Here is a 25,982-nt window from a genome sequence, read left to right as displayed (position 1 = left end):
TAAACATACAGCGACGTACAACATAATAACTTACATTTTGAAATAATAGACTGGATTGTAAAAGAAAATGTTAACATTTTAGAGTTCGTAAAGTAGGTTTATTTAACAAGAAACTGTCAGAGACCATCGGAGTAATCCCATTTTCAATTGAATGATAACAATGGTTCTAAGGGCGTCATTGCAAATGTTAAAGATGAGGAACATGTTGGTTTTTTCCCATACAAAAATGATGGGTTCTTGGTTAAAGCAGCCGCTTTGTTTCCACAGTGATTTCCAAGAAGGCGCCATGACCTTCGGCCTACAGCACCATAAATGATGTGAGGTTGCTCCGAATAGCGAGTTCAGCGTACGGGCAAAGCGGGCTTAGGGTGTCATCCCACATAATTGTTATGGACAGGCAACCGCTCACGAGCAGTTGTATTTGCCGTCCAAAAAAGCTATCACTCAGCATCTGGAAACCATGGCACGGACAGTACGACAAGATGTACCTGGGCGGAAAACGTAACAGAAAAATACATGTCAAAAACCAACCTCTAGCAAAAAATTGCAAAAAAGACACAAAGAAGGTGCAAAGTAATACACAAATGTAAGTGGTCAAACATGACATTTTAGTGAAATGTTACTATTGACCATGTGTATATATAGTAACAGGCTACAAATGCCGAGATTCTGCATGCGCCGTAAGGTTAAAAAAAAAAAAAGGCAACTGCACAGGAAGACGATAAATGAGTTTTGAAGACAAAATGAATGGGCACGTAAAAAAAAAAAATTATATGTCTGGATTTCAAACAAGACCAAAAGAACGTGCAAAGTGATGCACAAAGCTATGTGGGCAAACAGAACTTTTCAAACAAGAAATATTAATGCTAAAAAAGGGTGAGTGTAGTCATAGCCTGCAAACGCGGAAACTCTGCACTCTCCATTATTGGAGGAAACATATAACAGCGCAGAAAGATAATACTTCAGTTATATTGGCACAAGTAGAGTTTCAGTAATTTAAAATTTAAAACGTGGGTCGGTGTAGAGTGGTGAAAAGTAACTTACATAATATGTACTGCCTCCATTCTTTTTCGCCAAGTCAGACACCAACGTATTTGCACCGAAGAATCTTCGTGGACTGATGATGCATGTGCCTTACAAATGTTTTTAAAACATAACTTTATCAATTGCTATTTTTTTCGAACCTTTCATTCCTTGAATTGCTTCTAAAGTTTCCCTTTCGCTCAAGGTCAAAAAACAATTGTCCCTTATACATTCACTCGGATGCGTGGGCCTATTGAGCGTGCAACCAAAAAAGCAACTCGTATGACCTTCACTCAGAAGGCAAATGCATTCTTACTTTGCAAAAACATATTGAAATCCAATTATGAGAACCGCTACTCCCATACACCTCCAGAATCGCTGTTTCCAGCAAACAGTGCTGATGGCGGGCTTAGTTTTCAAAACTTAATACGCCAGTCTGACGGCAATATTATTCAAAAAATATTGTAACCCAGACGCACTAATTAGTAGTGGTACAGTGAGCACCAACTTCCATTTAACCGTATGACTTTGGTGAAAAGAAAACGCCACTTTTTCTGTTTGTGCTGCCACATCCCATCCCACCCTCCTTAAAGGTCACCTTCTGAAATAGTATTTCATAAGTGTGACCAGTGCAATGCTGTCTTCTTTTGTGTGTGTTACTGGCGATCTCCGCGTACACCAAAACATGTATAAAAGATGGCGGGGGCACCGAAGAAAGCGGACCTACTTCACGCTGTTCCACAACCAATCAGGGAAAGCGCCATATGTCAACGGACACAGTTTTTTCCCCCATTCAGTCTATGGGGAAAAGACGTTTTAGACAACGCCCTATAACTCCCCCACCACCCCCCCCGGACCAAACATCACCAAACTTTCCAAAGACATTCAGAGTGGCCCATAAATGTTTCGTACAAAGTTTGGTGAGCATTCGTCCATATGGAAGCAGAGTTATAAGGCACCCAAAAAGTACTCTTCCTATGGAAACAGCAACTTCACCATAAGTACACCGCCACTACTGTGGCTATGTTATAAGCTGCAGTGGTTGTGCGCAGGGCCTAGAGTTTTGGGGGTATGGTCATACATATTTAAATGTATGGGTGTACAGTGACTTATAACTCCAGTGCTTGTACGTTCGTTCTTGGATGCATGGCCTTTGGCCATGCACCCAACACTGTACACCCTCCCCAGAACCATCTGAGCAATAAGCGATAGTACGGTAGTGTATGCATTGCAGTGCTATGGTGTGGTGGTTGTGGATAGGGCCTAGAGTTTTGGAAGTATGGCGCACGGCCTACGGCCTTCAGCCATGCAACCAAAAATGTACATCCTGTCCACAATCAATGTACTATATGAAAACCATGGTGCCTTATAACTTTACTGCTCATAAAAAGGCCATGCACCCAAAACTCTACATCCTGGCCATGACCACCACAGCATATTGCACCCATTGTGGCTTGCAAGTCCACTACGTATAAATTGATGTTTGATACTATGGGTGTATCTATAGCTGCGATATGGTGCAGTGGTTCTGGCCGGAGGCTAGAGTCTTGGGTGTAAGGCCATATATATGTGAATGCAGGGGTGTACAGTATATGAATTCCCATAGTGGCTTATAACTGCACTGCTTATAACTGCACTGCTTATAACTGTGTTTTCGGGTGCATGGCCTTCAGCCATGCAGCCAAGACTCTACGTACTGTCCACAACTACCACAGCATATCACAGCCATAGTGCCTTATAAATTCTGTACGTACAAATATGATCTTGTGTACATGGCCTTTGGCCATGCATCCAAGACTCTAGTCCCTCCCCACAAACACCTGATCAATAAGCGAGACTACGGGTGCAGGTATTGCTGCGGTGGTTGTGGCCAGGGCCTAGCGCCTTGGGAGTATGGCATGCACCCAAGACTCTAGGCCCTGGCCACAACCACCGCAGCATATCACACCCATGGTGGCGTATAAATTAGTAGCACACCCATACAAACAAAAATAGGAACTATAGCATCTACTCAATTGTAGTGTTCGCTAACACCACGCATGTCCTTAGAACAGTTTGAAGTTGCCTGCCCAAAACACGGACTGAAGTACTATCCTTATAAGACCCCTCATTTTCAGAACTTAAAAACATCCCAGACAAGGCGGGCATGGCGAATACATCATTAACACCTGTCTCCTAAATAAGTACAGTATTTCACCCATCTCTTACACTCTGGACCTCCTCAAACACTGTAGCAGACCAAAACAGTTTCCGAAACAGCATTTCGTCTCTGGGTGCGACCGCGCCGTCGTCGGATCCAAGATGTCGGGCGCATCCACACATTCTGACGCACATCACGGCTTGCTGCAGCCAATCGGCGAAGACGTTGAGTGTCCGTGGTCATGACGCCACCCCCTAGCCAATCGGTATCTTGTCCGCGGAGCGAACAGGGAAGTGTGACCGCGGAGCGGACATAAATATCACTAATTTATTTAGACTTATTTTTGGGTCGTTTTAAAGGAAACTACTGGACGGATTGGCACCAAATTTACAAAAGCACGCTTTTGGGACCTACCCCTGCCGCACATTTGGTGAAAATCCATCCAGCGGTTTGACCTGTAGGTGTGCACAAAGTTTTTCCCCCATTCAGTCTATGGGGAAAAAAGACGTTTTAGGACCCACTGTATAACTTTTGCCCCCCTGGACCAATCGTCACCAAACTTTGCAAAAAAAATCGGAGTGGCCCATATACTTTTTTTTTAACAAAGTTTGGTGAGGATTCGTCCAGGGGGAGCGGAGTTATAGGCCGCCCAAAAAGTGCTCTTCCTATAGAAACAGCAACTTAACCATAACTACACAGCCACTAGTGTGGCTGTGTAATATATATATTTCTGAGGCTTGTGGAATCTGCTTAGATCACATGCTGTGCATAGGCCGACATCTAGTGGAAGATGCAGAGTATTACAGTCATTGTTTTCGAAACTCGAAAAGGGACGTCGACAGGGCGTGCCAGTAATACTATCGGTAGTGTGACAACCACTGTACCCATGAACCCTCACGCGTCGAGGTCCCTCAGATTGTTTTTTTCCACCATGCTAGACGGACATGTATAGCGGAGTTCCTTTCGGTGATAAGCCATTGACTTTATACAATTACTATAGTTTTTCTTTCTATCCTTTCATCGACTGCCGAAACACCAAGCCGGTGAAAGAAAAAGAAAACTGCACTTCGGAGACCATCGCGACGGACCGTACGGCCTTGGAAGGCTGCCCGGGGCCTCGGCCCAGACAGTAGGAGCGAAGGGGGGAGGCCATTTTAGAATGTATATTCTCCCCTTCCTACACTTTGTTTGCCCAGCTGCCATTTCCATAACCCATAATTATGGAAAATACACCATTTAAATTTTGCCCTAAGTGTAATCGTAAATTCCCCTGGGTCGACAAACACTTAGTTTGCAATTTGTATCTCCTGAGAGACCACGTCGAAACGTCTTGTCGAGCGTGCAGGCTCTTCAAGCCTAAGAGGTTAAAGGACCGCTCCACAAAACGCTGGGCCCACTACGCAAGGCAACTCGAGGCCATGGAGTTAGAGGGAGCCTTTTGCGATGGCAGCGATGCCGCACTTTCGGATGGCGAGGGCATCTGAGCAGCTTCAGCTACTCAAGCGCAGACCCCCGACCCCATAGGACAGGCCGGTGGCCATGTTGTGGGGACTACACCCGGCAGCGCTACAAAAGCACACACCACCAAGCACATAAGCCCCAGTCGACATTCGGCAGATGAGTCGAATACTCGACAACGTTCGACACCCCGTGAAAGGTCCACCGAGTCCCGGTCCTCTGGGCAATCTCGTTCAAGATCGCCACACGACAGGGTTCAACCATCGAAAGACGGCAAGGGTGTTGCACGAAAAACTCCTTCCAAAGTCCGATCGTCCGCGAACAAAGCCACGGCTCCCACACTCGAAGTTTGACGTTCTTCGTCTGATAAAACAGCAGGCCCCAAGAGGTCTGTTAAACACTTCTCTGGGCCCCAGGTTGGGGAAACGCATCATAAAAAGTCCTTTAAGACCCCTCATAGGGACAAGAGTCCTACTAGGGACAAGTCATCACAAAAGGGAATATTGTCCAAGCCCATAGGGAAACCCAACGACTCTAGGCCAAAGGTTATAACCTCTCACTGATGAGGATTATGGGTATTTCCACTCAGCCTATTGTAATCCCAAATTCGAAGGAATGGTCTTCGCAAGATAGCGATAGGGTTATGCAAAGAATTACCTTTATTGTGAATTTTTATGAAAAGAACCTAGATTACTTTCAAAGTTTTCACTCCACTCCTCCCACCTCAGCCCCTTCCGGCTCTCAAACCTCTGCTTTACCCTCTCAACCCCCTTCTAAGAGGTCTCGTCTAGTGTCCCCGTACAAAGCAAAGTTATAGATCTATATGAGCCTGAAATAGATCCAGAAGACCAAGAGGATCTCTCATTTGTGGAAACATCTGACCCGCAACATAATGAGGAGGATACATATGAACTTTATTATGGGGATGATGAAGACCCAGACGCTGACCAGGAGGCGAACATGTACTCTATAGATTCTCCTATTAATCAGGACCCCTCCGTGGTAGATTTCCCCTGTCGACAATCAACCCCTCCTCAATGAAGTCTTAGCCAAAGCGGCAGAACACTTCCAAATTGACACGCAGGAGGTACAGGAGGATGGAGACTTCGCTGAACAAATATTGGGGGACAAAAAGACAGTAGGTCAGTTTATCCCACTGCTAAAATCGATACAACGCAGAAAACAACCTTCCTTAGAAGCACCCAATCTCACATGTGCCGTTAACCCGCGTGTGGAAAAACCATTCAGGCATGCACCATCAGACCCCTTACACATAAGGGGCCAATTGAAACCAGACTCCTTGGTTGTCACCACGACAAGAAAAAGAGCAGGCACATCCCTTGCTTCCTCCGAGGCACCACCGGAAAAGGAAAGCAAGAAGATGTATGCAATGGGCAGAAAGGTCGCCGCTTCTGCGGCCTACCAGACGAGAATAGCCAACAACGCTACACATTTGGCAAGTTATAACTGCCATATGTGGGAGGAGGTTTCTGCGTTACTTTCATCCGCCCCGGAGCCACTTAAATCACAACTAGCTCAGGTGGCAGCAGACAGAAGGGCCGTGTCTACTTGTCTCCTCAAGTCAAATTTCGATGCAGCTGACAATGCCGGGAGAATCAATGCATTGGGGACTATTATAAAGAGGCATGCATGGCTTTGCCAGTCAGGCTTTAGGCCAGAAACACAAGGTACTCTGATAAATATGCCAGTGGAACCTAATGTGCTCTTCGGCAAGGCTGTAGAAGACGCACTCAAGACAGCAAAGGATGAGTATGACACTGTAAAATCTTTAGGTCAGCTCACAAACAAGCCTACTGGTCAAAGGAGTAATGGTAATTTTTGCCGTTTTCAGGGCCAAAATTCACAGAGGATCCGGCAACACTCGAGGCCAAAGTTCCTATGGCAACAATCAAGGACAAGCCTTCCAAGGCTATCCACGAGGACAACGCAGAGGTCGTGGTGGTCTGGGCAGAGGCCCAGCTCGACGTGGTACCCCACCTCAGAGCAAGTGACGTTCTGCTCCAGGTACCCTGCCATGCATCCCTAGTAGGAGGACGCATTTCCAACTTCACCAACGCATGGGAGGGTATCACCTCGGACAGATGGGTGCTGTCCACGATAGCAGGGGGCTACTGCATAGAACTTCTCCAACGTCCTCATGACCACACCCGCGACAGAGTCCACTCGGAGTAACATCAGCGGATCCTTCTAGAAGAAATAACAGCGCTTCTATTAAAATACGCCATCGAAGTGGTCCCAACCAACCAGGTAAACAGGGGTATTTATTCAACTTACTACTTTGTGCCAAAAAAAATCTAACAATGCGCCCTGTAAGTATGTCAAGTCACAAAAGTTCTGCATGACTGCTACAAGAGGTAATCCCGCTACTAAAAAAGGGGGATTACATGGCAACACTGGATATGAAAGATGCCTATTTTCATATTTCAATGTTCCCAGCGCACAGAAAATTCTTGCGTTTCAAGGTAGGGAACAAGCACTACCAATTCAAGGTGCTGCCCTTTGGAATAGCCTCGGCTCCAAGGGTAGTCACAAAGGTACTGGTGGTAGTGGCAGTGCACCTGCGCAGGGGAGAAATCCCAGTGTACCCTTACCTGGACGACTGGCTCATAGCAGGGGAATCGCCTCTGATTTGCAGACAAAACAGCCAACAAACAACAATCAACCTCCTCTTTCAATTGAGCTTCTCAATCAACGTAAAAAAAACAAGCCTAGTGCCAAGCACTTCCAAACAGTTCCTAGGAGCTATCCTAAACACAGAGGAAGGATTGGTCTTTCCCTCAAAGGAAAGAGTAAAAGATTTGTTACTGCAAATAGCACATTATCAGGCCGGCCGCAAGATAATGGTGCGCAAAGCAATGCGTTTGATAGGCATGATGGCATCTTACATATACCTGGTTCCTCACGCGCGCCTGCGCATGCATCCCATACAGGAGTGGTTGGCGAAACAATGGCCTCAGGCAAGCGGTCAGTGGGCCGATCTAGTGGTCGTTTCGCCAACACTTGTACAAAATCTTCACTGGTGGACGAGATAAAACCTAGCGAGAGGGAAACCCTTCTACGACCCACAGATACAGGCAGTGGTCACAACGGACGCCTCATTGGCAGGGTGGGGGGCTCACTACCTTCACCACACAGCTCAAGGTCTGTGGTCTCACACTGCAGCTCAGAACCACATCAATGTGCTGGAACTTCTGGCAGTATTGAAAGCCCCTCAGGCATTCAAACCCCATTTAACAGACCTGTCGGTGCAGATCCTAACAGACAGCACCACAGCAATGTTTTATACCAACAAACAGGGGGATGCACGTTCTCCAAATCTATCCAGACTTGCACAGAAAATCTGGAAATGGGCACTCAGATGGAAAATGTTCCTGCCATCGCAACATTTTTCAGGGGAACTCAACGCTCTAGCAGACTCACTGAGCAGAGATCCCCTACCAGAGGAACACGAGTGGCATCTACACGAAGAAGTCGTAGAACACCTCTTCTCTCAATGGGGTTTCCCAACTATAGACCTATTCGCCACAAGCGAAAATCGTCAATGGCCAGACTTCGCGTCCAGGTTCCCCCAGCCAGGCTCTAAGGGGAATGCCCTATGGATGAACTGGTCAGGGAAATGTGCCTACGCTATTCCCCCAACTCTCCTCATGAGGAAGGTGGTGAACAAGTTACACAAGGACCCGACGACGCTTATCCTAGTTGCTCCTATGTGGGCACGACAACCGTAGTATCCACATCTGCGCAAACAGGTGATGTGCGATTCCCATCAAGCGTCCGTGCCAGTACAACCTACTCACCCAGCAGGAGGGGCTAACAGTGCACCCACAACCACACTCAATGAACTTGGCAGCATGGCTCCTGAAGTCAGAGTTCGGACATCTCAATCTACCACAGAGATGCATGGATATCTTGAAAGAATCAAGAAAACCAAATACTAGTCAATGTTACTATGATAAATCGAGATGATTCGTAATCTGGTGCCAGACTAACCAAATCAATCCCATAGATTGTACTCCATCTAACATCCTAACCTATATGCTCTACTTCCTAGATGCAGGGTTAGTGTTCAACTCCCTAAACGTCCACCTGGTGGCCCTGTCGGCCTACACCACTTCCCATAATAAGGTCTCAAGGTGGAAGGTACCGGTCATCAAAGCATTTATGGAAGGGGTAAAGAGACTCCACCCTCCAATCTCTAACCCACCGCCAGGTTGGGACCTTAATGTGGTACTCGCTAAGCTCATGGGATCCCCATTCGAGCCTATGCACAAGTCTAGTCTCAAACACATGACTTATAAAACTGCCTTCTTAGTAGCCATCACTTCCATAAGAAGGGTTAGTGAAATCCAAGCTTTGTCAGTACAGGATCCTTTCTTTACTATACATAAGGACAAACTGGTTTTACGCACTCACCCTAGGTTCTCACCTAAATTCATCTCCAAATTCCATGTAAACCAGTCTATTGAGCTACCGGCTTTCTTCCAGGAACCCAAGAGCTCTGCTGAGGTAAAACTCCACACACTAGATGTGAGGAGAGCTGACCTCTACTACATAGACAAGACCAGACCGCTAAGAAAGACAGATCAACTGTTTGTGTCCATAGCGCCAGGCAGAGAAGGTGACCGCATCTCTAAGAATGCCATCTCTCGGTGGATAGTCAGATGTATCCAACTGTGCTATTCCCTATCAGGTAAAACACTGTCTTTCACGCCAAGGGGCCACTCCACAAGAGGTACTGGAGCCAGTCTGGCTTTCATTGCAAATGTCCCCTTAGACAGTATTTGCAAAGCAGCTACATGGAGCTCAATACATACTTTCACTTTCACTCAGCACTACTGTATTGACACTAATTCCAAGACGGATAAACAAGTGGGACAAGTGGTTCTAAGACATTTATTCGCTCATGAACCCTCTCACATCCCACCGCCTTCTTCCGCTGCTCGCTAATCTATGCACAGCATGTGATCTAAGCAGATTCCACAAGCCTCAGAAGGGATACATTACTCACCATCATCGTATTTCTGATGCTTGTAGCTGCTTAGATTCACATGTGACCCACCCTTCCTCCCCTCTGAGAGAAGGCGCATGGATGCTTATGAGCTTGTCTGATACGTATCTGCTTGGATACTACGGTACTCGCGCTACACCATGTCAGAAAAATAACAATCTGAGGGACCTCGACGCGTGAGAGATCATGGGTACAATGGATGTCGCACTAGGGATAGTATTACTGGCACGCCCTGTCGACGTCCCTTTTCGAGTTTCGAAAACAACAACTGTAATACTCTGCAGCTTCCACTAGATGTCGGCCTATGCGCAGCATGTGAATCTAAGCAGATAAAAGCATTAGAAATACGATTACGGTGAGTAATGTGTTCTTTTTTTTTTTTTTATTTCATTCAAAAGCTGCTGCAAACGCAACAGAAAAGCAAGCTGCACTCTTTGAAGATCGAATTTCACCCACGAAGCAGATTCCATATAATTTCTAAATTCCTTTATTGGTGCTGCACAAACATGTTTAAAAATCGATAGTGTGGCGCTCCAAAAAATTAAAACCGAAAGTTTGCCCGGCATTCCGCGATCTCTGATATATGCTGCAATTACTCACACATGTTCCTTCTTGTCGCACTTATTTCAAGACTGGATTCTCCTCTCCAATTGCATTCACTTTGTTTGAACGTACATTAGCAACAGACCTCATGTTGCAATTATTCTTCTTAAAATTCTCGACATAAATTATCCAACTGTGTATTCAAATAATTTGTTAAACTACTTACTTACAGGCAAAATCCTGATCGGATCACCATCTTTTAATCCCTGCACAGTTTACTTAACGTGCAAGAAGCTACTGCTTATTCAATCTGAAAGTAACGTGAGGTCTGTTATTACTCTGCAAGATAATGGTAAAAGTTGAGAGTGGAAGTGCAAACATCATGCCAAAGCAACCCTAAAAGAAAGAACAGACACTAATTTCCGGCTTAAAACACAACAATCGAACCATATAATGACCTTATTTTGGATCACACTTAATAAACACTGTCATCATAACAATCTGTGCAGGTGCCAGGATTATAATCGTAATCCTGAAGTGCAAAAAGGGCTTTAGCACAGGTTTGGTCCAGTTTTATAATTGTACAAAATACAGGTTTAGTTGTATTTTATTGGGTTTACTGGAAATATTATGCAGAGAAGGTACAATGCATTGGCTTGCAAAGTCCCCAACGCTCATTCATGTGTACCATAATGGCATAATTTTTCCATTTCATCAAATAAATTTGCATTTGTGTAATCTCAATCCTAAAAGGGATGATCTCACCCTCTTTGAAGACTAATCAGTCCCACTTCAAACATTTCATCCAAACCTGGATAACCGATTTACGCAAGGCTCACCCAGAGGATTACAAGATCACAATTGTATCCTGCACTGCAAGAAAGGACAAGGCTCACTCTTGCACAAGGACTTGGTTGCAGAATGATCACTCCTGGACACCTTCTTAGATGCTGAAACAATTCAGTTATATCTCACTTGTCTATTACTACTTTTACTTGTCTCTTCAGACTAGCCACCATTTCACAACTCTGTCTGCAGATACTTTTGTGTATGTTGTAGCAAACCGTATGATTAACCGCTAATACCTCAGCACCCTACAAAATGTAAATCGGACATTATTATAATGGAATGCTGAAACCAAAATCTATAAGGAAACCTTAATGCCCTCACGCACAGTGAGGGGGCGCACCGATGTTGTAAGACTCACTTTTCATGAGACTTTCTGCATTAACAATCTCACAATAGTGTCACTCTTAACTTGACGCAACCACCTCATCATTAGTTAACCATATTCAACAGAGCTGCCGTTCTGCCGAAAAACACAAAGGCCCCACAGTTGGATATCAATCCATGCGAGGGCATGAAACTGGACAGACTCCTAGCAACCCCCATGCTACATAGTAACCCTAGAAAAAGGAATCCACAATGTATGGATACCACAATCCCTGATAAGTGGGTCTCGGAAAACATGTTTGCAAATGGCACACCAGCAACCTTTAAAATAACAGAAGGATGGGGCAAACCTGGAGGAAACACAGACTGACAAAGCTATGAAATTCCCGAAACTCTTGATTTCAGGGTCATGGATGGTAAATAGCCAAAAATAACATTTATAGAAGGTGTTGCATTATTCATGTGTCCAACAAAACAAAAAATTAAATACTCCTCCTCAAAATTCAAATTCATATCTTTCCATCTTCTTTCATATTGCTTCAATCTATATATAAATAAGTTATGAAGTAGTAGCCAAATATTTCTCACTAGCTGAACCCAGCGTAACATACGCCGTTCTAGCATATATTACAGGTTCTTAATTAAATATCATTGCACATGTACTGTGCAGAAAGAAGCAGCATTTGCACCCCCTGAGTATATAAATCGGGATTTGGCACATTGATAATCAGGGGCAAGTGACCTTTGCAGAACTTGCGAAGGTGCTGCACTTTTTTCTTGCCAAGGCTGAGTGGTTTCTCTGTCTGGTCAGTATGTCAGTCTCCTAGGTAGTCCCTTCCACCTACCTGGGCTCCAGAGGCCCTGGGTTGGTTGGTCTGGCGTCCAAAGTGTGCCTGAAGCTTCCTGTGGCCTCCCTAGACCTCTGAAGGATGGGGCACCTGTGCCACATACTTTGAAAGACGCTGACACCTTCGCCGTAGATGCAGTACTCGTCATTGTGTCGAGTGGAGCCCTCATGGCTTGCAGACTACATCTGCCTCCCTGTCCCCTCTCCTTAGTTAGCAGGAATATTGGTCCCCATTTTTGGACTCCATAGGGATTTCGGCAGAATTTCTCGCCGGCAGTAGTTCCACCAAAATGGGCTTTTTTGGTGGTAAGGTGGCGGAATCACCTCCAGCATTTTGCTGGGGGGGGTTTCTCCACCTTGCATTCAAACCCATAGTTCTGCGGTGTGGTAATGCATTGGTAATGCATTGATAACTCTGTAACTACTGAATTACTGGCCTTTTTGCCCACACCGCAGAACTCGGAGTGAGGCCCATTGTCCCTTCTAGATAGAGTTCTATTAAAATATAAACTTCCCTGTCATATGGCAATGAGAGCTGTTTTTCTATTTCTTTCCCTGACTCTTTATCTGTACTGTGCAAAGACCAGAATGGGTACCATTCCATTTCCATGTCCTCGTTCAGCAACAATGTTATTTTTCTATCAAAAATATTTTGGCTTTTCCTACCCATTCCTCTTTAGTAGGTAATGGGCCGCTTCCAATACTTCATTAAACAAGCTCTTGTAGCCAATAGCAGGTGGTGTGCCATATATGTGGGATGGCTTGTCGTCCTCCGATGGAAGCCTGAATAAAAACAGCATCAGGTCTACCCTCCTTTCTCTTATGTCTGTCTCTTTTAGCCAACAGGGAACCACAGTTCAGTAAACTTGTGAATACCTATTGGACCACCACATCTTGGTGATCTGTGCCTCTTACGTCCCCTTCACCGCCCACCCCAACATTCTTCCCTAACCTCTACGTACATTTTCAATTATCTAACTGGCGGCAATTGCCATCTCCAATATAATTCTGTGTAGCCTAAACTCTGGAGATTGCAAGACTTTATACGTTTTCCCAAATAACCCACTGCCTTTCAGATATTGTCCATCCTCGATTGTTTTCGCATTTTAATTTTCAATGTCGGCAGCGGCTTAACATTTGATTCCACTATCGCTTTATACATGGCCGCATTCAAACCTCTACTAGAGGGGGGAGCATATACGACTTTCTCAAGGGGTGTGAGCTGCCTGGACCATTTCGCCTTCCATTTTTCCTGGGAGGTTCCCCCTTTAGCTGCAGGTATCAGAAAACTGAAAGGTTACCTTGTAATCACTGCTGTCTGGAGCTCTACTATCTCCATGAATGTTCCTCTCTACCAAAGCTGTCTTGTACTCTCCAGGCTGGTTTGGAAATTCCAGTGAGTTTTCTAAATCTTTGAGAAAAGGGGAAGCCCACAAACCACTGACAGGAGTGGGCCATGTTATTAACTGACCTTCCCTAGATTCCTCCAAATATCCCACAAGATTCTTAGAACTGGGTGATGAGAGCTGTTGTGGGGATAGCTGACCTCCGCGCCCACAACCATTTTCCTACCGGGACCGTCATAAGCTAGTTATTCTCTAACCCTACTCATTTCTTATTTCTGTCCGATCTCAGAGGATCCCAAATAACTCTAAATTGGGCTGCTATAAAGTAGCTTCCCTCATCGGGCAATCCTACCCTAGGGGATTCTAGGACTTTTGCCTTCCCATAGATATGGAAGTAGGGCCAACTTGACTTCTGTCAAAAATTGTACTGGAACTCGTAGTAAAAGGAAACTATGAGCGTAGCAGTACATTCATTTGTATGGCATTTAGCCTGCCTAGCCATCGTAGGCAGATGGTTTCCCATCTTCTCAGGTCGACAGTCGGCTCTTGCCAGAGTAAGGGGAAATTCAAATTCAATACGGAGTCTAACTCTCTTTTCAGCAGACTCCTAAGTATTTTAGTTTTGTTTGACAGACCTCAAAGGGGAATTGTTGGTCTAATTCTGTTCCCCTAGTTTCTCAACCCTAGGGGCAGCAATTGGGATTTCTCGGTTAACGTTATAGTCCAACATTCTTCCATATTGTGCTAGGACCTCTAATAGTTCCTTGAGGAATTTGCTGGGATGAGTGAAGTACACTAGAACATCTTCTGAAAACAGTCCTAGTGTGTACCCTTTATCCCTATCCATTACTCCTTGTATTTCTCTTCTTTGCCAAATTCTCAGCTAGAGGTTTGATAACCAGAGTGAACAATAGTGGGGACAACGGACAGTCCTGCCTTGTGCCTCTATACATCGGTAAAGACTTTGAGGTTTTCCCATTGATGCATATTAAAGTCACCAACTTGGAGTACATTTCTCCTACCCAACTTCTTCAGCTTGGACCAAATCCAAATTTCGAATGGATTGTCCTCCCACGTATTCCTCATCTTTGACACGTTGTCCCAGCTTCAGCTGCTTCAAAATTCTTTTTCCGGCAAAGGGCGAAGTGCGTCAGTGGCATCGAGTTGATGTCCCTCGAAGGCCTCTGTTGAGGATGTCATCGAAGGCATATATAGCATGCGCATCGCCTTTTGGCCTTAGTTCTATTTTTCCCCTTTAACAGCAGAGATACCCGCAAAACACGGGAGTGACCGTACTCTGCCTTGATGGAACGGAAGCTGTAATAGCACAGGAAATTCGACTGATGGGTAGGATGGGAGGGCGATGAGGAATACGTGGGAGGAACATCCAGTCGAAAGAACGTTACCAGGGGTAAGTAACTTGTTCTTCGAATGGATTGTGTCCTCACACGTATTCCTCATCTTTGACAGACTACCACAGCTGTATTTAGATTGGAGGAGGGAGTATCATTTCAATTAATATATTTTCATGGACAGAGTGCAGGATCGCCTTGCCAAAGGTACCATCCTGACCGAGAGAAGATTCCAGAGTGTTTTGTGAATGGGTGGATGAAAGACTACGTAGCTGCTTCTCAAATGTTTTTAATTGGAGCGCCCCTTTGCTGGGCTGAAGAGGTAGCCATGCCCCTGGTCGAATGGGCCTTTAATCCTTCAGGGGGGTCTTTCCCTGCCAGCCTGTAACATTCTGTGATTGCCAGAATTATCCACCTGGATAAGGTCTATTTAGTAACAGCCTGACCCAGTTTATGTCCTGTCTATCCAACGAAAAGTTAGTCATCCAAATGTAGCTTAGACATTCTAGATATATAAAAGCTTAACACTCCCCAAGGGTCTAACCTATGTAGTCTTTCCTCCTCCTTGCCAGGATGAGGTGGGGGATAGAAATAAGGTAGAACAATTTTCTGACCTGTATAAAAATCAGAAATTAGTTTGGGCACAAATGAAGGTTTGACCCTTAATACAACCCCATCATTGTGGAAGATAGTAAAGCGTGGCTTGAACGAAGTGCCTGCAACTAGCTCACTTTACGGGCTATGTCAGAGCTACCAATAGAATGGTCTTAAAGGTTAACCTTAAAGGACATGAGTGAAAGGGCTCAAAAGGTGCACACATTAGACATTTTAGAACCAGATTAAGGTCCCAAACCTGGAACCTGGAAAGGAGATGGTGGGAACACATTGGTGAGTCCCTTTAGAAATTGTATCACCAGTGGAATTTTGAAGTAGGAGCATTCCTCTGACGAGCGCCTAAAGATGGACAGTGCCGCCAAATAGCCTTTAATGCTACTAATCTGGAGCGCCAGATTGACTAAAGATAGAAGAAAGGATACAATTTCAGGTGTTTTTACATAGAAAAGGATCTACATGCTTTTCTCTGCACCAGTTGCAGAATGTATTCCAACGGCAACGGTACAAAGACTTTGTTGCTAGCATTCTGGCCGAAAGCAAAACCTCCATTACGTCATCCGGGAGGTCCCAACCCTTGTATCACAGCCTTTCATAAACCAAGCGTCAAGGTTGTGTTTTGACTTCTGGATGGAGAACCCGACCCTCCTCTCGTGAGGTCCTCTTTGTGGAAGACTTATTGGAGGACAGAGGGACATGTCCAGAAGGTCTGGGTACCACGTCCTCCTGGCCCAATCCGGGGCAATTAGGATCATGTGTTTCCCGAACCTTCTCAACCTCCTGATCACATGAGGAATGACGGGGACTGGAGGAAACACATACAGGAGTGGAAACTCCCAGTCCACCACAAACACGTCTCCTAGAGCCCCTCATGGGGGAAATTCCCTGGAGCAAATCCGTTCGCACTTGATTGACCACGGTCACGAACAGATCTACTTGAGGGGTTCCCTAAAGGGTGAAGATCTCTTGAAAGACTTCCTGAGCTAGTTCCCACTCGTGGGAGACTGTGCTCTGCCTGCTCAGAGTGTCTGCCACCGTGTCCTCCTCTCCGGCTAGGTGAATTGCTGATGGAGATATTTCTTCTTGAATTGCCCAATACCAGAGCTGCATTGCCTCTCTGCACAGTGGTAGTGACCCTACATCTCCTCTTTTTTTGATGTAGTACATGGCCACTGTGTCGTCCGTCATTATCAGAACATTCTTTCCCTGTACAGAGGGCAGAAGGCTTTCAGCGCTAGTCTGATTGTGCTCAGATCCAAAAGATTGATAAGTAGTTTGTATTTCCAATGGAGACCAGCGACTGCTGACTGTCAGACCGTTGGCATGGGCTCCCCACTCCGTGAGTGAGGCGTCAATCACTATCATCTCCGGCCATGGTTGCCAAAAGGTTCTAGCTTCAGAATATTGTCCTCGCAGGCCCACCACAGAAGATCCTGCGACACCCTGGTTGGAATATGAAGTAGGTCTTTCCTGAGAACTGGGACCATTGAGTTCTTACAGCCCATTAAAGGGATCTCATTCCCAGGCTAGCCTCTGACACCAGAAAAATGCAGGATGCCATGAGGCCGAGCAACCTCAAAAAATCGAAGGCCGGTAGACTGTGGGCATTTTGAAATTCGGTAACCATCTGAAGAATGTCTTGAGCCCTCACCTCGAGTGGTGAGCTCTTCCCCAAGAATGTATCTAGTACAGCTTTGATGTACTGGAGCTTTTGAGAAGGTGTCCTATTGTAATTGAGGGAGAAGCCCAGTCTGTGAAGAGAGTGGCATGTGACGTTGAGATGATTCCAGGCTTGTTCGGGAGAATGTGCCCTGATCAGCCAATCATCCAGGTAGGGGTAGACGTGAATCCCCCCCGCTCCTGAGATTCACTGTTGCAACCGTCATCAGTTTGGAGAAAACCCTCAGGCAAGCATTAGCCCAAATGACAGAACTCGAAATTGATAATGAGAGCTGCCAACTGCAAACCTCGGGTATTTTCTGTGCTTGAGATGGCTTGGCACATGAAAATAACCATCCTGAATGTCCAATGACACCAACCAATCCTGGAGTGGAAGGACCTGAAGGATCTGAGGAAGTGAGACCATCTTGAACTACTCCTTCCTGAGGAACTTGTTCAAGTATCTCAAGTCCAAGATGGATCTCAGTCCTCCGTCCTTCTTGAGTATTAGAAAATAAGGGGAGTACCATCCTTTTGTTCCTCTCAGTTACAGGCCCTGGATCTATAGCACCTTTCTTTAGCAGGTTTAACATTTCCTGCACAAGGAGCGGATCCGGATTCCTCAGAGTGGTTCCCCAGTAGATTGTTCTGGGGTCTCCTTATAAACGGAAGTCGGTAACCCTGGGCTACTATTTCTAAAGCCCAAGCATCCGAAGTAAATGTCTCGCCATTCTTCTGGTTGCTGACAGTCTTCCCACCCACTGGTGAACTATGACTCAAGACCACAGAGGTTTTTAGGTGGCTGGTGCAATGGCCGATGGTACAGAGGCTGCTGCTTGAGCTGGCTTTGCACCTCTACTTCGTCCACCACGAGGAAACTTTCTCTGGCCCCTTTGACTGGCAATTTCTCCCGCCCTTCCAACTGAGGAGTAGTAGCGAAAAGATCTACCCATCTAAGATTAAGGTGGCCCACTAGGACGAAAAGGCTGAGGTTGCCTAATAGCAGCACCTTAAGATTTGGCTGCCGCCTTTTGAGGTCTGCAACTTCTCAAGGCTCTCAGCCTTGTTGCCAAAAAGGTGAGACCCGTCAAAAGGCATGTTGAGAAGTCTGGATTGCACATCCGGTGCAAATCCCGATTTCCTCATTCACGCAAATCTGCGCATAACGGTGCTGGTAGCCATAGCTCTGCTGATGCTAGCCATGGCTTTCCTGACGCTATCAGCAGAATCTAAACCTGACAGAAGGGACTCACACATGGCCTCTTTGCCGTCTCTAACAATGGCTAAGAAGCCGCCTCTTTCATCCCCTTCGGGAATGTGCTCTGCCGCCATGGAAATGCTGTCCCATAGAGTGAACGTAAACTTTTCAAGGGCACAAGTGGAGTTAGCAGATTTTAGTGCCATGCTCCCTGCAAAGAATACCTTCCTTGCCCATCCATCTACGCGTTTGCCATCCCTATCAGGAGGGATGGTAGGGTATGCTGCTTGTTTTGAAGTTGCAGTAGCTGCCTGCACCACCAGGCTCTCCGGAGTGGGTTGTTTTGACAGGTAGTCAGGGTCACTACTGGAATGGCAGTACTTCTTAGCTTGGTTTTTACCAACTGCCCGATTGGACTCGGGAATCTCCCAGTTCCTGGCCAGCCTTTTCTGCAAGTCTATATGGAATGGTAAGATGGGATTTGATTGTGGACCTTGATCAAGAATGTCAGTAAGGTTGTCCTGTTTATATGGTAATGGGGGCCTACTCCCACCCATGTAATCCACCACCTTTTGACATGAGCTGCCTATAGGATGCACCTGCATGCTCCCCGCCTCTGGTTTCCCAAATTCTAGTTCGGGTGAGGTATCACCCCACTTGCAGTCTGTACATTATCATAAAGGTCCTTTATTCTGGACTCTTCCGCAATGAAACTCTCTGGTACATTGGGCATGCCACTTTGTAGGCCAAATGGGGCCTCTTCATCAGAATATTCCTGCTCTTCATAAATTGAAGAAAGTGACTTGAAAAAGTCCTTCCTATGCAGTGGAACATAGGTTTTGTCAGGAATTATAGTTTTTGGCAAAGTTGGCTTTGAAGCCGTAGTAATTGTCGATGTTTTCTTTATCGGCACCACTGGTTTGGGAGGGGTGCTGAGCGTCGATGGCACAGTTGGTAAAGATGGCGCAGCTGGCGTTGAAGTCTTTTCGTAGACAAAGGTTTGGTTGGCTTCAATGGCGTGGACTACCTTGACCTCTGCTTATGTCTAGATGGATCCTTCGATGAAACATGGGATTGAGGCCTTGAAGGCTCACAATGTGGATCAGGCCTTTTTCCCGGGCTCGAGGGAGCGCGAGACTTGGGAGGAGACCTTTCCTTTCTGGCTTCTTTCAAAGGCTCGGTAGGAGCATGGATAGGTTTATGCTTTCCGAAAATGTTAAGCATTTCAACCCTGAAGGCTTCCCACTCGGCTGGAGTGTATTTCTTGGTGGGGCAAGCAACTCTTTCGGGAGAAGTGTCCGATGATGAAGTCGACCTGCGGTGCCTTCTCTTCGACTTCAAGTACGAAGAAGAGTGGTGTGAGCCACTCCTCGATCGGAACCGCTTGGCCTTATTCCTCCGAGGAGAGTCTCCACTCGTCAGTCTAAGGCTTCACGGATCAGTTAGGGGATTTTTTTAGGAATTTGGCCTACCTTCAGCTTCCCCTTCCGTTCCCTCAAGGCCTTTACAGTTATGGACTGGCACTTTGAGCAGTCAGAGGTATCATGGTCCGCTCGGAGGCACCACAAACAGATAGGGTGCGGATCAGTCCGAGACATTTTTGATCCTCAATCCCAACACTTTTTAAAACCGGACTTCGGAGTTGTCTGTGTCGATGATGGACATCTCAATGGCAAAGGTTAACAAGTACGTCACAAGATGTGAGGCACTCCAAATTTAGTCAAAGCTGTCGCGCAAAAACGGTACTGAGGTCAACGGGTGCTGCGTGTGCTATATATGCCTTCGATGACATCCTCAACAGAGGCCTTCGAGGGACATTGAATCAACGGACAGCACCCTCTGCCGAAAAAGAAATTCTGAAACTGGGACAGCATGTCAAAAATGAGGAATACGTGGGAGGAACATCTAGTCGAAAGAACGTTACCAGGGGTAAGTAACTTGTTCTTTTGGGAGGAGAGGGCATGGGAAGGGAGGGAGGGCCCACCAATATCCTATTAAAAATAGACACTAACTTTGGTGATAGCAGAACTACGTAGGCCTTCTAGAAAATTACAGTAAATCCATTTGTCCCTGGGGCTTTTCCTGATTACATGCTCATGATAGCTTGTCTAACCTCCTTCTCAGAAATAGGACCTTCTAAAACTATCCATTTTTCCTGAGTAGTTTTTGATAGATGGAGGGCATCCAAGTACTTCCAGGTCTGCTCGTCTGATGCTTGATCTTCCTCAATGTACAGCTTTGAGTAATATTCTACAAACCATTTTGTCTCATTGGTTTGCCTGTTCTCCTTGTGTTGTCTTTTGCACTAACAACATCTCTCTCAGCCCTCTGACTCTGCAGTCTCTTTGAATTGGAAGCCTTCTAAAAATTGCCTTGCCTGCATCGGATACCATTCCCTGTTTCACCTCTTTACCCTAATTTTCGGCAAAGAAAAACTGCATCTCTTTTTCTAGCTTCTATCTAAACACTTGATTCCTGAATAGGGTCTCGTTACACTGCTAGCACCAAGTGCTCTTTTCCACTATTGGGAGCACCTGTTTGGAAATCATCATATCGTGATCAGACCATACCATAGTCAAGATCATAACTGAGTAAAGTAGATCCCTACATAGCCTCCAAAAAAAGTAGTCAGTTCTCAAATAGCTATGATGGGCCTTTGAGTAAAAGGTGTAGGCCCGCGCACCTGGATTCATCAGTCCCAAAGTGTCCACTAAATTATGCTTATACATTTTTTGGCCATAAGGAAACCTGATCGCCCTCCCAACCTTCTTTTTTGTTCCCTGTGTTTAGTCTGCCCAATGTCGGGTGAAGAGTAGAATTAAAGTCCCCTCCCACAATCAAGAATCCCTCTCCCCATGGTTGGATTTTGTGGAGCCATGGCACCCTTGCTTTTCTTTTGCTGTCAAAATATGGGTTTTGTTTTTAAGTTCTGCACACATGAAAGAACACCCTACTTGTTTTAACTAACCACTCAAAAACCTGAGTTCTAATGTCATAAAATTCTAAACAGAACCATTGTAAAGGCAATCTTATAAGAAACTGCAGGTTCAAACATGAGTTAAAGCATACGAGATTACAGTGACAGTTAAAAATAAAATAAAAATAAAATTAAAAAAAAGAAAGCGACTGTTAGTGCAGGTATAAGTCAACGTTTTAGGTGCTGTGATTACTGTGGCCTCGGGGTCTTGAAAGAAAAAGGAAAACACTTGACAAACGATTGTTTATGGATTTAGGAAGGTAAAAACAAAAACTGATAGATCAGTCCCACTTGACACAGTTCTAGGACCTTCCGACTAATCCACAAATATGAATCATTTTTCTTCCACTTTTGCATCAAGCCATCCTAACAAGAAGTGTCTATGTATCCGAAGTCACTGTTGATCCTTTGAAGAGTTGTGCTCTTACCTTAACATGTACAGTCCCACATTGTTCAGGAATGTAATTGTTTAAGGAAATGCAGTAATTACTGAAAACAGTCAAAGATGTTTGTTTTCTGTAACCTCATGCCGGTTTACTAATGTCAGGTTTAGCAAGAATGAATAGTTGCATTTTTATGAAAATGTATTTTCTAACAGTGCCAAGAACTGATGCAAAGACACTGGATCTTTGTTAGAATGCAACTCCTGAAATAATACAACATGCTTGCCCCTGAGTGCCCTCAACAACAATAGACTGTGGCCAACCAGTGTATTTCACAGCGTATTAAACAAAAAATCCTATCCAGTTCTAAAATCACCTTCAGGTTTCCTAACTGCTTTCTCGTTTTCCACTTTCATGTACTGGTCAGACATGCACTATACGTCATTGACAATCCAAAAGTAATCTGTCTGATAACTCCATGTTTGTTTGGAAGCATTTTAGTACACTGGGATCATGCAGTTGCACACTTCCCCATGAATGCAGTTTTTTTCCCTGGAAAACCTGCAGGTCTATGCTTTGCCCCAAATCTTTCAGTGTCGGGCCATGTGATACATAATTTAAGTTGTGTGTCATTCTGCAGAGATCAGTCACCAAGCACAAAATAGTCGGGCTTAATATTTCCATGAATTTGTTATTTTTTATTTGCCATGGCGTGAACTTTGCCTAAATGCATAGAGAGTGATGTACAATACAGAGTAAAATAACAGTTTCAGGACAAGGCCTAAAGTACAAACTAAAGCTTTGAGCCTAAGGTGCAATAGCAAGCAATGATTAAGCATAATCAAAAGGCTCATTTAGGTAGAAAGGTTTTCAATGTTTTGCAAAAGGCAATGCGAGTGGGCAGGTGCAAATGTACAATAATGGCATTAAAAAATGGAGACTAGCGCAGGAAACCGCACACTTGGAATGGCTACATACCACGACCTGATTCATCACCTCTTCACTTAGGATTTTGTACAATTCTAGAACATGCAACAATGGCCCAACCAAAATCCCTTTAGTTTTACACGATTTGAGTGTAATAAAAAGAATGTGCAGATCCGGTGTTGGTGTTTCTACCAGCTGCTTTTTAATTTAGACTCGCAAATCTTGGCAGGTTTCTGTAACTTTTTAAGATTCTTATTTTGTATTTAATTTATAAACCTAACAGAAACTTGCCACACATGAGCAGAGACTTGGTTCAACTTGCATCTGACAGCAGGAAGAATTGATGACCACACATAGTAGTTTGACATTGGTTTTACTGACAACAGGCCACTCGGTATTGTAGATCTTTATCCCAGTTTTGTCGTCTTTCTAGTCTATATTGCTGAAGACCTACTTCCATCATTTTAGCAGTACCGAATTTGTGTTTAACTTTTCAGATTATACAATTAATTTTCTGGCTTCTTCATGTTATAAGATGCTTCTGTATACCTTAATGTGTTGTGACCATGCAAACAATATCTCTTTTCTAATACTACTCTTCTAACTGATTGGTAAGAGGGGATCAGTAGAGATTTACCAAACTGGCTTTCAATGGTTACTGTTCCGCAGAGGTTGATTACTCAAAAGCGGGTTTCATTCAGCTCTGAACATGCTTTTTTGTTCCACGCTATGTGGTTGTGCCATCTATGGGCTTCTTGCCACATGCACTCAGCTTCTGCATACGTCTGGATTAAATGTGATGACTATAACAGATGTGGCAAGACTCCCATAGCTCTCAACTGTGGCACTCTCATTTTCAGATGCAGAGACGTACAAAAGGATTAGCTTGAAGTGTTTATTTACAACTGTGCATATTAAACAATTTCAGGGCGATAAGGATGACCAAAAGTAACATGCAGGATAATATTCCCAAAGTGCCTCTGAACTTGAGAAAAGGAACAATGGAATTCCTAATCAATAACTTAAGACTACAACCTTCCTCTCTTGTGTCAACCGGGTTCCTCGATGCAAAGTCTGGTGTCAGCACAAAAATTCTCAGTGTACCAACAAGATCCCCCACAGTATAATAGGAATCCTCCAGTGGCCGAACAAACGTATCTTAGTCTTTCAATGATTCAGTCTCCTCCTTCTCCTGTAAACTTACGGAGGCTGGTATCTCATTCCAGCTCTCAACTTCTCCCACAGCATCACAGCTCTCAAGACAAATGGCTGCTTTTCTGGTCTGCCATACCATTGCCTTCTAGGAGTTCTCCCAGTTGTTTGTTTAGATTTTCGTTTGCTGGCCCTGGTTGGGATGGCTGAAAAAGTGTTTCCCTGCCCATAATTGCTGACTTCTTCCTATGATACGGGTCTGCCTTCCTTCTCCCACCTCTTTCTATTCCCTATTTCAGCTCCCTTTTTATTACTGCTGGTGTTCTCCTATTCTTTGCCTTTTGGTCTCAAATGGTCTATCCCCCTCTCCAGTTAGTTGGTTTTGACCTCACTCCTCAGTCTATCGATCACCCACTTTGTTCCAAATATATTCTCTCCCTTGATGACCTCCTTCTGTCTTCTCGTTCCAACCACTCTCTTCATCTCTATGGTCAAAGTCTTCCACTCTTTCCCCTTCAATCTCACATCATCCTCTATCACTTTTCTAACAATCTCCCTATCTTGTGTAACTTCACTCTCTTCTTGATTCCTTCTTCCCACTTCCCAGCAAGTACTTCTCGAAGGTGGACCCTTCTCTCTCTTCCTGGACAATATTTCTCTGTAGCTCTTCCAAAGTGTTCTGCTGTTCCACATTCCTGTCTACTTCCCAAATCGGACCCCTTCTATCCCTTACCAAGGTTATACCCTTTTTGCTCTGTTCCCCTGCTTAAAACAAGCCCACTCTCTATACTACTCCATGCTTTTTCAATGTGACACTCACCATAGCTTCCTCCTGGCAGCAATTTACAGTTGTGCTCTTCTTTTTTCCATACCCTCTTGGGTGCAGGTTTCTCAGGGTCTGCTGCCGCTTCTGGCCAGCTCTCCCAGGTCTGTGTAGCTCTTCTAGCCAAGGCTCCCTACTTTGGATTTCCAATGATCTGTCTTCCTCCACAACACTCTTCCCAGGACTGGCAAAAGTATGTTTAGCCTGGTGGCCTCTTTTTATGTGGTGCCTGCTACTCTTAGGTGGGCTCCAGGGTGATAGACCCGCACCTGTGTGGGTTATGCTATTCTCTCATTGGCCAATGTACCTGGGGGTGAGGCGGTTTCTCAGGGGGCTGGCCTAAATCTATATAATAGTAAGCTGCCATGTTGTATTTCCTCCTGCATTTGCTTTGATTGCGTTCATTGCCCTCCGTTGAGGCTTCCTGTTTTCCATTCTGTGCATTGGTAAGTCCATTTGTTTCCACTTGTTGGCGAGCGCACAATGCTAGATGCCTTTCCACCTTTTTTCGTTGGCAGAGATGAACAATGATGCAGTTTATTCGTGTAAGCTTTCAGCAGAGCTGCCAATGAATACAAAGCAACATACCGATTGTCTGGTATCTGTGAAACTTTTCATTGGGTGGTTCAAATAAGATTGGTCACGTTTTTCTATATCCAAAGTCCACCTCAACATGCAACGTCAACTGAAGCAAGCCTTTGATATAGAATTCTGGTAATTTTGGACTGTGGAGGAATATTCTTCAAGAAAGAAACCTAAAGCACTGGCATTGTGATTTTGCTCAAGAAACAAATCGTAGAGTATATGCTGATTGGTTGGCGGGAGGATGGTCAACATGACCCAGTCCCCCAGGTGTGGGTTTCAATCCCTGTTACTTTTTGAGCATTACATTTGGTCTTATTAATATCAAAGAAATGTAATTTTTATAGTTCTAGTGACTCCAGCAAAGTTCTCTTTTGTTAGTGTGTTTTCATGGAACTTAAGTCTTGTGAGGCCTTTCTCAAGTGAATACATTAGCTAGAATCATTTCACGTGCATTGCTTAATCGACGGATTACTGCTATGAAAACAGCATTCCTTTTTATTTTGGCAATGTCTTGAATGTGTGTGCTTTTGTCGGCTGCTTTGGGTTTAGGTTTCCCAGGACATATCTGACCTCACACCAGCAACCTGGAGGTTCACAGATGGGAAGGCTACTGGACAGAGTGCACTGAACATGCAGAGTACACCAAGCACACACAGTGCACAGAGCAAGGTACGCATATTAATCAAAGATCTTCACGTTATGGAAGTAACCATTCCAAGGAAGACTTTTGGGAAGTTCACTTAGGAGAAACAATG

The 25,982-nt window shown here is 44.9% G+C and overlaps 1 protein-coding gene across 8 annotated transcripts in view; it reads left to right on the top strand.

Annotated features, from left to right (window-relative positions):
• The window catches only part of CEP43 (centrosomal protein 43), an 816,584-nt gene that overhangs the window by 420,486 nt on the left and 370,116 nt on the right, over positions 1-25,982 (top strand). For 7 of the 8 annotated variants that reach the window (XM_069606648.1, XM_069606649.1, XM_069606647.1 and 4 more), the window contains one exon: positions 25,777-25,896. The exons of the other annotated variant lie outside the window; for it this stretch is intronic. In XM_069606648.1, coding sequence (XP_069462749.1) covers positions 25,777-25,896 — 120 coding nt within the window. The remainder of the gene's footprint in view (positions 1-25,776; positions 25,897-25,982) is intronic. 8 annotated transcript variants of the gene reach the window in all.

This window comes from Ambystoma mexicanum, chromosome 4p, assembly GCF_040938575.1.
Source record: "Ambystoma mexicanum isolate Mex_15411 chromosome 4p, UKY_AmexF1_1, whole genome shotgun sequence".
Lineage (NCBI taxonomy): Eukaryota > Metazoa > Chordata > Amphibia > Caudata > Ambystomatidae > Ambystoma > Ambystoma mexicanum.
This window is presented reverse-complemented; position numbering and strand designations above follow the sequence as displayed.